The following is a 16,217-nucleotide window of genomic DNA, read 5'->3' on the forward strand; positions in this document are numbered from 1 at the left end:
CCAACTGTCTGAATATCAGTAACTCTGTCCTATAACAAAATATAAAGAACGTGACAGATTGGAATCATACTTGATGCAGAACCTTGGCCTCCTTGAGACCTAACCTGGGTGTTGTTAGCCCTTTGAGATTCCACTGACGCCTTTATTCGTCATTTTAAGAAAGTTTTGTAAAATATTCCCCATAAATTGTGTCATAACATAGAGGCTCGAGTGTGACGTCACAGAATGGTTGCTCTATGCGTGGCGGGTGCTGCACAACTGGTCTGACTCATGGCTCTGTTTCTTATGACTTTATTCTTGGGGAATATTATTCTACAGCAAGGTACAAAATTTGTGGTTTTTCCCTAACTTCAACTCGTTGCTTTGACGTTTTATTTTCTTTGTTTTCCTTTTTTGAACATACTATGATAAAGTATAACTGTTCAGCTTCAAAATAACATCATAACCAGCATCCTATCATAAAAAGTGCATTTACACTGACCGATCAAAGAAAAGGATTGCAAAACAAATATGTGTCTGAGACTAAAATAAAATTGTGCATCTCTTTCCTTTCATTGTACTGCGCAATAAAATGCAAATATAGTAAACCCTCGATATAATGAAGTAATTGGGGCGAGGGGTGGTTTGCTATGTCCAAAAGTTTGTTATTTACGAGGGGTCGGTATTTCTGAGGGATTACCGAACTCATTTCGCTATATACAGTAAGGGGAGTCGTTCAGTCCTACGTGCTCAAACATAACGTAAAGTAACTTTATGAAGTTTTACATGGAAAATTCAATGGTTTATGAAGTTGTACATGTAAATACAATGCACTCAAATCTCGATTTAAGGGACTAAATGGGGAATCAACTTGTCCCTTGCTTGAAAATGTCCATTGTTTTACCACATATAAAGACATTATTATGAAATGCAATGATTGTTTCACTTACCTTACTTATTTATATGATTATGATTATTATTTTACAGGTACTGTACAAAGAAACATATTAATAATACCATTCATAAATGAAAAAGAAGTGTGTGGTAATCATAGGGGCATTTGTCTTCTTAGTATAATAGGAAAAGTGTATGGTAGGATACTTATAGACAGAGTTAGAGAAAGAACAGAGAAATTAGTTGGAGAAGAACAGGGAGGCTTTAGGAAGGGAAGAGGTTGTGTAGATCAGATATTCATTCTTAGATCTTTAGTGGAAAAGTTTCTAGAGAAGGGAAAGAAGTTGTATGCGGCTTTCATGGATTTGGAGAAAGCATATGACAGGGTGGATAGACAAGGATTGTGGAAAGTGTTAAGAATATATGGAGTAGATGGGAAGTTGTTGAATGCTGTGAAGAGTATGTACGATGGTGCGAAGGCTGCAGTGCGTGTGGATGGTGAACTAAGTGAATTTTTCTCTTTGAAAGTTGGTTTGAAACAAGGATGTGTCATGTCTCCATGGTTGTTCAATCTGTACATGGATGGGGTAATAAAAGAGGTACAAGGTAGGGTAGTGGATGTTGGAGTGGCCATGGTGAGAGAGGATAGAGTTTGGAAACTCCCTGTACTGTTGTTTGCAGATGATACTGTGTTGTTGAGTGAAGACGAAGGGGAGCTGCAAGGCTTGGTGGATGAGTTTGAGAGAGTGTGTAAGAAACGGAACCTAAAGGTGAATGTAGGGAAGAGTAAAGTGATGGTCTTTGAGAGAGGTGAAGTTAGTGAATGTACAGCAAGGTTAGATGGTGAGGAATTGGAAAATGTGAGTACGTTTAAGTATTTGGGTAGTGTGATGAGTAAGGATGGAGGTTTGGAGTGTGAAGTGCTTGAAAGGGTACAGCAGGGAAGAAAGGTTGCTGGTTCCTTGAAAGCAGTGATAAGAAACAGGGAAGTGAGCATGGAAGTGAAAAAGTTACTACATGACAGTATTGTGATACCAACTCTAACGTACGGAAGTGAAGCTTGGACATTGTTGGAAGGACACAAGTCAAGAGTGAGAGCAGTGGAAATGAGTTATTTAAGAGGAGCCTGTGGAGTCACGTGGAGAGACAGGCTGACGAATGAGGATATAAAGGAGCGTTGTGGTGTGGATGTGGATGTGATAGGAAGCGTTATGAGGAACACACTGAGGTGGTTTGGCCATGTGGAGAGGATGGAGGGCGAAAGACTGACGAAGAGAGTGTATGTGAGTGAGGTGGAGGGGGGAAGAGGGAGGGGGAGGCCGAGGATGAGATGGAGGGATGGGGTGGAGAGGTATATGAGAGAGGGGGGTGTGAGTTGGGAGCAGGGCAGTGAAATGGCGGGGGACAGGGCGACTTGGAGGCGATTTGTTTGTGGCCACCCCAAACGGGATTGAGGCGTCTGGCAATAGATAGATAGATAGATAAATGATTCATTACGTATCATTTTTGAATGGTCTTGTCCATTTGTCTGGTAGAATATGGAGTCCCTTAAATCCAAAATCCCTTAAATGAAGGTTCTTTAAATCGAGGTTTGAGTGTACTGTATGAAGTTGTACATATAAATTCAATACCTATAATAAAAATACAGTATAATGTGGTACTGTTACAGTACACTTACTGTGCCAGGAATGGATGCTGTTGAAGTACACCTACTGTGCCAGGAAGGGATGCTGTTGAAGTACACCTACTATGCCAGGAAGGGATGCTGTTGAGGTTCGCTTACTGTGCCAGGAAGGGATGCTGTTGAAGTACGCTTACTGTGCCAGGAAGGGATGCTGTTGTCACCATGGTGTGATTCCCGAACTTCCCCCTCATTTAGTGACCTTCGTTCGCAAAATCTGGGGGAAGTTCGGTCTCGTTTTGGCCATTCGTTATATCCGAAATTCGCAATACTGGGGTTCGTTATATTGGGCATTTGCTGTAGTACCATAATCTATATATCAGTGTAATGGTAAAGTATTGTAGTTTTGCATGGTTTAAACCAGGTTTACATATCTCTATTTTTTTTTTTTTTTTTTTTTTTTTTTTTCAGCAAGGTATAAAATTTTTGGTTTTTGCCTAACTTCAACTTGACATTTTGACATTTTAGTTTCTTTTTTCTCCTTTTTTTAACATACTACGATAAAGTAAAACTATTCAGCTTTAAAATGACACCACAACCAACACTCTGTCATGAAGAGTGTATTTACACAAAGGGATCAAAGAAAAATATCGCACTGTGAAGATGTGGGTCAGTGTGAGAGTGGCTGACTCTAGCACAGACATAATGTTCCCGGCTCAGGAACCTGATAGGGTTAAAGGGGAGAAAGCCTCATGAGTTAGACCTGATCTTGACATCCTTTTGGTCATAATCCTGGCATCCATTTTACAGTTATGTATCTTCGGCATCACCTGAAGATACAGCTTAGATTTGGGATGGGTGGAATTGTAGATGAAACATGCCCTACTGTATGTGTACATTAGTCCCACTCATATGGCTAACACATATACTAGAGCACTGCACAGCACATGTGACATGCCACACACACACACACACACACACACACACACACACACACACACAATGTTAATTGTGTGTGGAGTCAGTGGGGCAACCCCAGCAGTTGCCAGTTTGTGGTTGATGGGTCTGCTTGATCAGACAGACTGGAGTTGAACAACACCAACAACAATGTACTTTATACAAACATTTTTAATGTAACTCCTTATTCAAGTGCAGAATACGTCATTGGAAGTCACTGGAATCCATTTGCAAGTTTTTGACTGTGTTTGGACATGAGGAGAGAGTGGGGGATGAAAATTGAGTGCAGAAAGTGAGAAATGTTAATGGTAGGGGTACGGTAGCAAGAGGTAGACCTAAAAAGATCTGGGACAAAGTCATTGAGTGTGACCTCAGGGATAAGAAACTAAATAGGGAAGCTGCCAGAGATCGAGCGACATGGAAAGCTGCCATTAGGTGACCTTGGCTGATGCATGCAAGAATGTTGGAGCCTTCAAAAACAAAATGAAATGCAAATTACAGTGATCTTTATACAGTCATTTTTGCCTATCTCCATCTTTGAATGCAGAATTTAGTACTTGTATACATTGTTTTCACATTGTTTTTACACATTCAGCCAAACAGAAATACAGGTTCCACATGTGCTCATGTATCACCACTGTGTCATTAATTCCAGATCATCTATCTTGTATTAAAACATGTTAGTGCTGTCACATTCAGGGCAGGCGTGAAGATGTTAGCTGATTTTTTAAGGATAAGAATGGCAGTTTGTGGAGCCATAATCATTCTTACTATCCTTTACCCAAGGTTAGCTCTTGGAATCCACTCACCCACTCAAGGCTTTTTTTTTTTTTTACAAATTGTTTGCCATAAGCAACCTTCACCAAAACAGGGTTCACTATGACAGACCGGATAATATTAGATTGACTATGATTCGAGAACTACTTCAGGGTAGTACTAGTTGTGGTCGCCAAGTTAGCAGTGCAATGACTGAGTCCACTGTAAAATTAAAGTTGTGAATTTTGCTGTACTGAAGGTGTTTGTGTGTATGTCCCTCAGGTGCAGGCATGGAAGGTGGCGGACCAATTACTACATGCCAAGCACGATGTCAACTCTTGCTTCTTCGCTGCTCAGACACTTCGTACCAAGATACAGGTAAGCTCTACTACACACGCCTGATACAGTTGCCAGCACTAGCTTCTTTCCACCCCAGTTTTGAGATTCTAGTGTTGTCATTAGCCTTGGTCTGTCTGGCTTAGCAGACCCATCAGCTCTGGGCAATCATCCATCCTTGCAGTCATCCTGTGCAATAAACTGGTGTTCCTGTTGGGTAGACAACCTCATCACAGTGAGGCACAGCAAAGTGTATGGAGGTTGCTTGTCGTATGAATGTTGCATTTGCGTCTTTCTGCCCAGTTAATGAGCACAGTACAGTAGTTGGCTCCATATTACCATCTTATTTGCCACAGAGCATTTTAAATGGTTTCCTGGGACACAGGAAAATACCTATTAGGTCATTCTACACTAGGTGTGTGTCACCTAGTGTAGAACGACCTGAAGTGGCAAGAAGAGTACAGTATTAAAAGTGATAGGAATTATGTGAAAAATGAGAGGAGAGGAGGACAGATGTAGAAAAAAAAAAAAAAATAGACAAAGGTAGAGGTAGGATGATGACTGCCACCACCTTCTACAGTGACTGTTAGCTATGTATTCACTGTATATAAAGAATACGTTGCCACAGTATTGTTCGTAAGATTATAAGAAATGACAATACTGTACTGAAAGAATAGAAGAAATGACAATATAATATTGAAAAGTTATGCATGCATTGAAGGCATAATACCTGTGACTGGGTGATGTCCCACCTAGTTCTAGATAGGTTTGACAAAATTTTTGTTACCACAGGTGAGCATTATTATTAAAAAAAAAAAAATAGCTTTCAGGTTATTCTACTTTTAGATAATTGTCCAGGCCACTCTGTGTACCTGGTGGGGCATCACTTGGTGGTGGATTTTTATTTTATTATTTATTTATTTATTTATTTTACCACCAAACGCAACTAGTGTTATCCAGTCCTTGGACCAAATGATTATTGTCACCTTCAGAGGACAGTACTATGCTTACAGTTAAGAAGCAGCCCGTACTGCTACCGACCAGGGGAGTGACATGGCAGCGCTGTTATGTGAGGACTGGGGAGACCTGGAGGTGAACCTGCCTACTCCTATGACTCCATCTCCACAAGTGACATCCACCAAGACCCACTGAATGTCATTCAGCATTAGAGATGCATTGCTGAACATTGTTACACTGTGGGACAATGTAACAAGGGTGCCGATTCTGCTACATGTTTAATGGTCCCCACCACACTATTCGTTGATGCATTAGGGAAGATGGCAGAGGTGGCACAACAGCAACCACGAAAGGCTTTTCCGGCATATCCCGTGCTGACGTCATCAAGCTCATTGTCTCCCCTGACATGGCTATTAGGATCTGGGAGGTCAGCAAGGAGGAGCAGAGGGTAACAGAAGCATCATCAAATGAAGACAGCAGAGGAAGAGAATAGTCAAGGGCCTCCTCATCAGCAGTTCAGCAACATCCTCAAGATTGGGGATAGGCTCAAAGACTCCATTGTGGAGGTCAAGAACAGCGATGACAAACTTCAATTTTCCCACAGTTAAATCGACTGAATGCGTTTGGGAGAGTGTGTAAGAAACGGACCCTAAAGATGAATGTAAGGAAGAGTAAAGTTATGGTCAAGAGAGAATTGAAGGCACTGCATGTATGGTAAGGTTGGATGACAAGAAAATGCATGTGATGCATTTAAGTACTTGAGTAGTGTGCTGACTGAGAATGGAAGTTTGGAGGATGAAGTGCTTGAAAGGGTACAATGAGGAAGAAAGGTTGCTGGTTCTTTGAAAGCAGTGGTAAGAAATACGGAAGTGAGGATGGACGTAAAAAAGTCGCCGCATGATAGTATTGTGATATCAGCTCTAATGTATGGAAGTGAAGCTTGGACATTGTTGAAAGGACGCAAGTCAAGAGTGAGAGCAGTGGAAATTACTTATTTGAGAGGAGCATGTGGAGTTACATGGAGAGAGAGACTGACAAATAAGGAAGTGAAAGAGCATTGTGGTGTGGATGTGGATGTGATAGAGAGGATGGAGAGCAAGTGGCCAACAAGGAAAGTGTATGGGAGTGAGGTGAAGGGGGGTAGAGGGAGGGGGAGGCTGAGGCTGAGATGGAGGGATGCAGTGGAGAGGTACAGTATATGAGAGATGGTGATGTGAGCCAGGAGGAGGGCAGTGAAATGACGGGGACAGGGTAACTTGGAGGCAGTTTATTTGTGGCCACCCCATTTGGGATTGAGGTGTCTGGCAGTAGATAGATAGGTAGATAGAAATCAACTGACTGTTAGCCAAGCAGAAATCCAAGCTCATAAGAATGATTAATGAGTCATCCCAGTGCCTCATCATTGCCTACCTTGCTCCAGCCCTGGTGCCACCTCTGCCATCAGTTTCCCCAGTCTCTACAGCCTAGCACCACAGCAGTGCCCAGCCCACAACCTGATAGTGACAATGAGAGGGAGTTTCAGGGCTTTGAGACTTAGCCTCAGCCCCAGAGGGGTTAGAGGCACTTCAGTCCCCTTTAACCCCTCAGCCTCGGATACTTTCCATGTTGAATACTCTGTGCAGCAGTTTGTATGCTCTAATAGCCCTTTCTTTTACCCAGTGATGTTTGTAGAGGCTGTATGTGTACAATAATTAATGTTTTGTATGCTCTGGAGGGATTAAAAAAATTGTCACGAAGGTCAGAGGGGGGAGTTAGGGAAAATTTTGGTACATTTCCAGACCCATTTGTCCTTGTAATTTGGGTTTCAGTGTACTCACCCGTGCAGTGTCCATTTGGAAGGTGCTATGCTCAGACCCATTAACTGCATTGTCTGAGGAGGGGGCCACTGTATATATATACATATATATATTTATATATATATATTTGTGTGTGTGTGTGTGCGCACAATTATTATAATAGCTATTGGCATGCTTTGAATTAGAAAGTAAAGATGAGGAGAAATATAGTGGAATCTTTGGCAAAAATTATGGCAGAAGGGAGTAGGCAAGTATGAAGGTGGACGTTAATTTGCCTTCAGGGAAATAATGAAGTAGGCAAGTATGAAGGTGGATGTTAATTGGCCCACAGGGAAATAATGAAGTAGGCAAGTATGAAGGTGGATGTTAATTGGCCCACAGGGAAATAATGAAGTAGGCAAGTATGAAGGTGGATGTTAATTGGCCCGCAGGGAAATAATGACAGTTCAACATGCTAACGTCTCGAGAGGTTGAAGATCAAACTTGCTTTGCAGCTTTTGTAATTTTAAGCTACAGGTATGTGTGAAGTGGAAATGTCAGTTGCCTCGCCAGATATCGGGAGCCTGCAGTGGACATCTCAGTCATTTCACACTCCAGTTGTTACAAATGACTTGGCATCGGTCATTTCACTTCTCGAAACCCTTTATCATGGGTCATGTGGTCACTGACAGAAAATGCACAAGAAATCACATCATAAGAATGGCCATGGCTGATAATACCGAGGCTAACATCTTTTATGCGGGATGGAGCAGTCATGTCACTTGTAATGTGTGGGGGTGGGTCCATCTGTATGATGTTGGGGAGCTGGCTTGGATTGAGGGAAGATTTACTGCAGAGCATTACGAGGAAATTTTAGAAGTGATGCTTGCTTCAGTTCACGCCAGTGCTCTCCCTTACTCTGAAAAGATCCTCTTCATGCAGGACAATTGCCCTGTTCACACTGCAAGAGTAGTGAAGAGGTGGTTCCACGAGAAAAATGATGTGGAGCAGTTGCTGTGGCCCAGCAAGTCATGTGACTTAAACTCCACTTGAAATGTGTGAGGAAATACTTTCAATTCCTGGGAAGAGGAAGTAGAAAGAACAGCAGCAAACCTGTTCCAGCATACACAAAGGGAATGGAAACTTAATGCACAGGAAACCACATATGATCTACAATCATGTCGCCTCTGTGCCAAAATGCTTGCAAGCTGCCATTGAAAACAATGGAGGTTGAACAAAATACTAACTGTGGAGGATAGGTCACGGACTATCTATCTATCTATCTATTGCCAGACGCCTCAATCCCGTTTGGGGTGGCCACAAACAAATCGCCTCCAAGTCGCCCTGTCCCCCGCCATTTCACTACCCTGCTCCCAACTCACACCCCCCTCTCTCATATACCTCTCCACCCCATCCCTCCATCTCATCCTCGGCCTCCCCCTCCACCTCACTCACATACACTCTCTTCGTCAGTCTTTCACCCTCCATCCTCTCCACATGGCCAAACCACCTCAGTGTGTTTCTCATAACGCTTCCTATCACATCCACATCCACACCACAACGCTCCTTTATATCTTCATTCGTCAGCCTGTCTCTCCACGTGACTCCACAGGCTCCTCTTAAATAACTCATTTCCACTGCTCTCACTCTTGACTTGTGTCCTTCCAACAATGTCCAAGCTTCACTTCCGTACGTTAGAGTTGGTATCACAATACTGTCATGTAGTAACTTTTTCACTTCCATGCTCACTTCCCTGTTTCTTATCACTGCTTTCAAGGAACCAACAACCTTTCTTCCCTGCTGTACCCTTTCAAGCACTTCACCCTCCAAACCTCCATCCTTACTCATCACACTACCCAAGTACTTAAACGTACTCACATTTTCCAATTCCTCACCATCCAACCTCGCTGTACATTCACTAACCTCACCTCTCTCAAAGACCATCACTTTACTCTTCCCTACATTCACCTTTAGATTCCATTTGTTACACACACTCCCAAACTCATCCACCAAGCCTTGCAGCTCCCCTTCATCTTCACTCAGCAACACAGTATCATCTGCAAACAACAGTACAGGGAGTTTCCAAACACTATCCTCTCTCACCAGGGCCACTCCAACATCCACTACCCTACCTTGTACCTCTTTTATTACCCCATCCATGTACAGATTGAACAACCATGGAGACATGACACATCCCTGTTTCAAACCAACTTTCAAAGAGAAAAATTCACTTAGTTCACCATCCACACGCACTGCAGCCTTCGCACCATCGTACATACTCTTCACAGCATTCAACAACTTCCCATCTACTCCATATATTCTTAACACTTTCCACAATCCTTGTCTATCCACCCTGTCATATGCTTTCTCCAAATCCATGAAAGCCGCATACAACTTCTTTCCCTTCTCTAGAAACTTTTCCACTAAAGATCTAAGAATGAATATCTGATCTACACAACCTCTTCCCTTCCTAAAGCCTCCCTGTTCTTCTCCAACTAATTTCTCTGTTCTTTCTCTAACTCTGTCTATAAGTATCCTACCATACACTTTTCCTATTATACTAAGAAGACAAATACCCCTATGATTACCACACACTTCTTTTTCCCCTTTTCCTTTGTACAAGGGAATAATTACACCTGACTTCCAATCCTCCAGGACTCTACCTTCCTCCCAGGCCAATCTGCACATCTTCCACATCCATTCTACTACTATCTCTCCTCCATGCTTCAACATTTCACCAGACACTCCATCAATTCCTGGGGCTTTCCCCGTTTTAACTTTCTTCATTGCTTCCACAACTTCTATCCTACTGATTTCTTCCTGTCTTCTCACCTCCCTCCTTCTCCCAGCCATTCCCCAGCCACTTATACTCGCATTACTTCCATCCTCTACGTTCAACAATTCCTTAAAGTGTTCTCTCCATCTGTTCACTTTTTCTCCCTTCTCCGCTAGTAATCTACCACTTTTATCTTTCACTCCCCTGCTTACTTCACTTCCACCCTGTCTTACTCTTTTCACTTCTCTCCAGAACATTTTCTTACAGTCCCTCCACTTTACACTCAAATTCCTTCCAAATTCCTCATCCACTCTCTTCTTACTCTCTCTTACTAATCTTTTCACCTCTCTCTTTCTTTCCACATATAACTCTCTCTTCCGCCTCTCAACTTCTTCCACACCCCTATTTCTTATCCATTCATTGTATGCTTTCTTCTTTTGTGCCACAGCCTGTCTCACCTCTTCAGTCCACCACGCTGTTCCTTGCACCCCCCTCCGTCTTCTCTTCCTTCCACACACCACATCACATGCTGCACATATTTCTTCTGTAAATATCCTGAACACACCTTCCACGTCTCCCATCTGCTCCAATTCATATTTGCCCAATTGTTCCTCCACTTCTCTCTTATACTTTGCCTTTTTCTCATCCTCTTGTAACCTTTCCACTCTCCTTGCAACTACTCCTTCCTCTCGTCTTTCCCTTCTTCTATTCCTCCATCTTACTTGCATTCTAATTCTGGCCACCACCAAGTAGTGGTCAGAAAGTCCACTCCCCCAACCTCTATACACTCTTGCATCCTTTACACATCTTCGCATCCTTTCATCCACACACACACATAATCAATCATTGCCTTCCTTTCATTCAGTTCACCACCCACCCTTCTCATCACTCGCCATGTATACCTGTGGATCATTTTATGCCTGAAGAGGGTATTGGCTATCACCAACCCCCTCCCAGCACAAATGTCCACTAACGCACTCCCATTCTCATCTATCTCAGCAGGCACACCCCACTCACCAACTATTCCATCCACCTTCACATTCCCAACTTTACCATTCATATCACCAATCAAAAACACTCTCTCATTCCTTCCAAAGTTTTCCATGCACACTTCCATATTTTTCCAGAACTCTTCTCTCACTCTTCTAGCACGATCTTGCGTTGGTTCATACACACACACAATCGCCCACATTTGTATTCCAACTTTCAACTTTACCCACACACTCCTTGACCCAACTGATCCATACTGTCTTATGCTCCTCTTCCTTCTTATACTCACAACTGTACATACTCCTTCCTTTGCCTTCTCATTCTGACCTACTCCTGCACATATACCCCATCCATACTCCCATTCTCTCACACTTTCTCCTCTCCATTTTGTTTCAGTTATTCCACATACATCCACTTTCGCATCCTCAAGCACCTGGACAGTCTCTCTCTCTTTCACCTCATCATTCGCTCCTCTTACATTCCATGTACTCATTACCAAGTCCTTTGTCCGGTCCTGGGTCATCATCGGTTGGTCAGTCCTTGTCCGAGGCTTCTTGTTTGTTTTTTTTAGTAGTTGTTTTCCGGGGAGGGGCACTAACCCTCCGCCAGGAAACCACATATGATCTACAATCATGTCGCCTCTGTGCCAAAATGCCTGCAAGCTGCCATTGAAAACAATGGAGGTTGAACAAAATACTAACTGTGGAGGATAGGTCACGGACTTACATGGCCTATTCTAGTATGCAGACCCATACATAAAAGCAGCTGCCTCGCATGGGCCAACCGACTTCTACAGTTGTCCTCTTTAAATATGTTCCAAAGTTTACTCCCTGGGGATAGGGGTTTTTTCAAGAATACTCCCCCAGTATCCCTGCTTGTCGTACGAGACGACTAAAAGGGTTGGTGGAGGGTTAGTGCCCCTCCCCTGAAAAAAGCTAACTAAAAAAACGAACAAGAAGCCTCGGACAAGAACTGACCAAAAGATGATGACCAAGGACCATACAATGGACATGGTACAGATCGCAACATGGAATGTAAGGGGTGCGAATGATGAGGTGATACAGAGAGAGATTGTCCAGGTGTTTGAGGGTGCAAAAGTGGATGTATGTGGAGTAACTGAAACTTAATGGAGAGGAAAGAGTGTGAGAGAATGGGAGTATGGATGGGGGTATATGTGCAGGAGTAGGTGAGAATGAGAGGGCAAAAGAAGGCGTGTGTATTGTTGTGAGTAAAAGATGGAAGAAGAACATAAGGAGAGTATGGATCAGTTGGGTCAAGGATTGTGTGGGTAAGATTGAAAGTTGGAATACAAATGTGGGCGATTGTGTGCATGTATGCACCAACGCAAGATTGTGCAAGCAGAGTGAGAGAAGAGTTCTGGACAAATGTGGAAGTGTGCATGGAAAAGTTTGGAAGGAATGAGAGAGTGCTTTTGATTTGTGATATGAATGGTAAAGTAGGGAATGTGAAGGTGGATGGAATAGTTGGTGAGTGGGGTGTGCCTGCTGAGATAGATAAGAATGGCAGTGCGTTAGTGGACACTTGTGCCGGGAGGGGGTTGGTGATAGCCAATACCCTCTTCAGGCACAAATTGATCCACAGGTATACATGGCGTGTGATAAGAAGAGTGGATGGTGAACTGAATGAAGGGAAGGCAATGATTGATTATGTGTGTTTGGATGAAAGGATGCGAAGATGTTTATTGGATGCAAGAGCTTATAGAGGTTGGGGGAGTGGACTTTCTGATCACTACTTGGTGGTGACCAGTATCAAGATCCAAGCAACATGGAGAAATAGAAGAAGGGAAGGATGGGAAGAAGGAGTAGTTGCAAAGAGAGTGGAAAGGTTACAGGAGGATGAGAAAATGGCAGAATATAAGAGAGAAGTGGAGGAACAATTGGGTAAATATGAATTGGAGCAGATGGGGGGCGTGGAAGGTGTGTTCAGGATATTTGCAGAAGAAATATGTGCAGCACGTGATGTGGTGTGTGAGGTGAAGAGAAGACGAAGAGGGGTGCAAGGAACAGTGTGGTGGAATGAAGAGGTGAGACAGGCTGTAGCACAAAAGAAGAAAGCATACAATGAATGGATGAGAAATAAGGGCGTGGAAGAAGTTGAGAGGTGGAAGAGAGAGTTATATGTAGAAAGGAAGAGAGGTGAAAATATTAGTAAGAAGAGAGTGGATGAGGAATTTGGAAGGAATTTGAGTGCAAAGAGGAGGGACTGTAAGAAAATGTTCTGGAAAGAGGTGAAGACAGTAAAACAGGGTGGCGCTGAAGTAAGCAGGGGAGTGAAAGATACAAATGGTAGATTTTTTTTTTTGCAAGGAAGAGGGAACCAAAGGCCATGAGCCTGCAGTAACAGTTCCCTCCAAGAGAAAAACAAAATACAATAGAGAGCCAAATTCAAGATCCGATCATTTCGAGATGCCTGGACACACTGCGTTTGAAAGACTGATCATAGGCAGCAGGAAATACAGACAGAGGGAGACAGTTCCAGAGTTGACCTGTTGCATAAATGAAAGACTGGGAGTAACGGTTAACTCTTGCATTAGAGAGTTGGACAGAAAAGGGATGAGAGTTTCCTGCCAGACGGGTGCTATGTGCCCGTCGTTGAGGTGGAGGAATGCAAGCAGACAGTTCAGAGGAGCAGTGACTATTAAAATAGCGATAGAAAGTGATAAAGATGCAACAGTGCGGCGAAGAGACAGAGGTTGAAGGGAGTCAGTAAGAGGAGGAGAGTTAATGAGACGAAAAGCCTGGTGGGGAAGGGAGAAGAAGTGAGCAGATGGAGAGAACACTTTAAGGAATTGTTGAACATAGTGGATGGAAGGAATCCGAGTATAAGTGGGTGGGGAATGGCTGGGAGAAGGAGGGAGATGAGAAGACAGGAAGAAATCAGTAAGATAGAAGTTATGGAAGCAATGAAGATAGTCAAACTGGGGAATGCCCCAGGAATTGATGGAGTGTGTGGTGAAATGCTGAAGCATGGGGGAGAGATAGTAGTAGAATGGGTGTGAATGATATGCAGGTTGGCCTGGGAGGAAGGTAGAGTCCCGGAGGATTGGAAGTCAGGTATAATTACTTCCTTGTACAAAGGAAAAGGGGAAAAAGAAGTGTGTGGTAATCATAGGGGCATTTGTCTTCCTATTGTTATAGGAAAAGTGTATGGTAGGATACTTATTGACAGAGTTAGAGAAAGAACAGAGGAACTAGTGGGAGAAGAGCAGGGAGACTTTAGGAAGGGGAGAGGTTGTGTAGATCAGATATTCATTCTTAGATCTTTTGTGGGAAAGTTTCTTGACAAGGGAAAGAAGTTGTATGCAGCTTTCATGGATTTGGAGAAAGCATATGACAGGGTGGATAGACAAGGATTGTGGAAAGTATTAAGAATATATGGAGTAGATGGGAAGTTGTTGAATGATGTGAAGAGTATGTATGATGGTGCTAAGGCTGCAGTGTGTGCGGATGGTGACCTGAGTGAATTTTTCTCTTTGAAGGTTGGGTGTAAACAGGGATGTGTCATGTCTCCATGGTTGTTCAATCTGTACATGGATGGGGTAATAAAAGAGGTACAAGGTAGGGAAGTGGATGTTGGAGTGGCCCTGGTGAGAGAGGATAGTGTTTGGAAACTCCCTGTACTGTTGTTTGCAGATGATACTGTGTTGTTGAGTGAAGACGAAGGGGAGCTGCACGGCTTGGTGAACGAGTTTGGGAGAGTGTGTAAGAAACGGAATCTAAAGGTGAATTTGGGGAAGAGTAAAGTGATTGTCTTTGAGAGAGGTGAAGTCAGTGAATGTACAGTGAGGTTGGATGGTGAGGAAATGGAAAATGTGAGTACATTTAAGTACTTGGGTAGTGTGATGAGTAAGAACGGAAGTTTGGAGGGTGAAGTGCTTGAAAGGGTATAACAAGGAAGAATGGTTGCTGGTTCCTTGAAGGCAGTGGTAAGAAACAGGGAAGTGAGCATGGAAGTGATAAAGTTGCTACTTGACAGTATTGTGATACCAACTCTAACGTATCGAAGTGAAGCTTGGACGTTGTTGGAAGGACACAAGTCAAAGAGGGAGGGCAAAGGAAATGAGTTATTTAAGAGGAGCCTGTGGAGTCACATGGAGAGACAGGCTGACAAATGAGGATATAAAGGAGCATTGTGGTGTGGATGTGGATGTGATAGGAAGCATTAGGAGGAACACACTGAGGTGGTTTGGCCATGTGGAGAGGATGGAGGGTGAGAGACTGATGAGGAGAGTGTTTGTTAGTGAGGTGGAGGGGGGAAGAGGGAGGGGGAGGCCGAGGATGAGATGGAGGGATGAAGTGGAGAGGTATATGAGAGAGAGAGTTGGGAGCAAGGCAGTGAAATGGTGGGGGACAGGGCGATGTGGAGGCGATTTGTTTGTGGCCACCCCATATGGGATTAAGGCATCTGGGAATAGATAGATAGTTTTATTAATTATAGTTTTAGCAGTTAAGACATACTTTGCACTGACATCATTATTCACTCCTACAGAATCTTGAGAGAGAGAGAGAGAGAGAGCAGCTGCATACATGAAGAATGATGATGAGCTACTCAGGTGTGTGTGTGTGTGTGTGTGTGTGTGTGTGTGTTTGTAGTGATAGCTGAGTAGCCCACGGAAGAGGGAGGGATGGAATACACAGGATGGGGGGGTGGGGGAATGGGGGAAAGGAGTCATGAATGAAGAGTGATGGACAAGCTGGGGGAAAAGAGAAATTATGACATTTGCCCCGCTTCACCTGTCCAAGTTTCTCTGTCCATGACTGTACCACCGCATGTGAGTAGGCACTGTCTTGGCAAATTGGAGACCAGGACATTAAACAAACTGAAATCCATGAAAATCTGCACATACAGTGTAAGAAGCCTTTGAGAAAATTACAAACTTGAGAGCTTAAGGACAGAATTAGAAAATGTTATTTGGGATATTTCAGGTCAGAGCAAGATCCACAGAAAAGATGAAAAAATAATTCAGCTTCAAGACAGCAACCACCTATTTTACTACAGATGAATGATTACTAGTGTCACATCTGTCAACAAAGCAAATATAGGAAGTACCAGAGATTTGTGGGTTTCACAGCCAGATTCAGTTTCAGAAGGGAAAGAAAGAAGCTGCTTAAAAATAAAATGATATGCCCAGTAAAACTAAGCAAATATAAAGCTA

The 16,217-nt window shown here is 43.2% G+C and overlaps 1 protein-coding gene across 1 annotated transcript in view; it reads left to right on the forward strand.

Moving 5' to 3' along the window:
* The window catches only part of Tnpo-SR (transportin 3), a 453,809-nt gene that overhangs the window by 64,991 nt on the left and 372,601 nt on the right, over window positions 1-16,217 (forward strand). Inside the window, exon 2 of the mRNA XM_080278214.1 lies at window positions 4,490-4,585. Within this exon, the coding sequence (XP_080134340.1) occupies window positions 4,490-4,585 (96 nt within the window). The remainder of the gene's footprint in view (window positions 1-4,489; window positions 4,586-16,217) is intronic.

The sequence above is a fragment of the Coenobita brevimanus genome, chromosome 72, assembly GCF_032717465.1.
Source record: "Coenobita brevimanus isolate Jiangsu-jjx chromosome 72, ASM3271746v2, whole genome shotgun sequence".
Classification (NCBI taxonomy): Eukaryota; Metazoa; Arthropoda; class Malacostraca; order Decapoda; family Coenobitidae; genus Coenobita; species Coenobita brevimanus.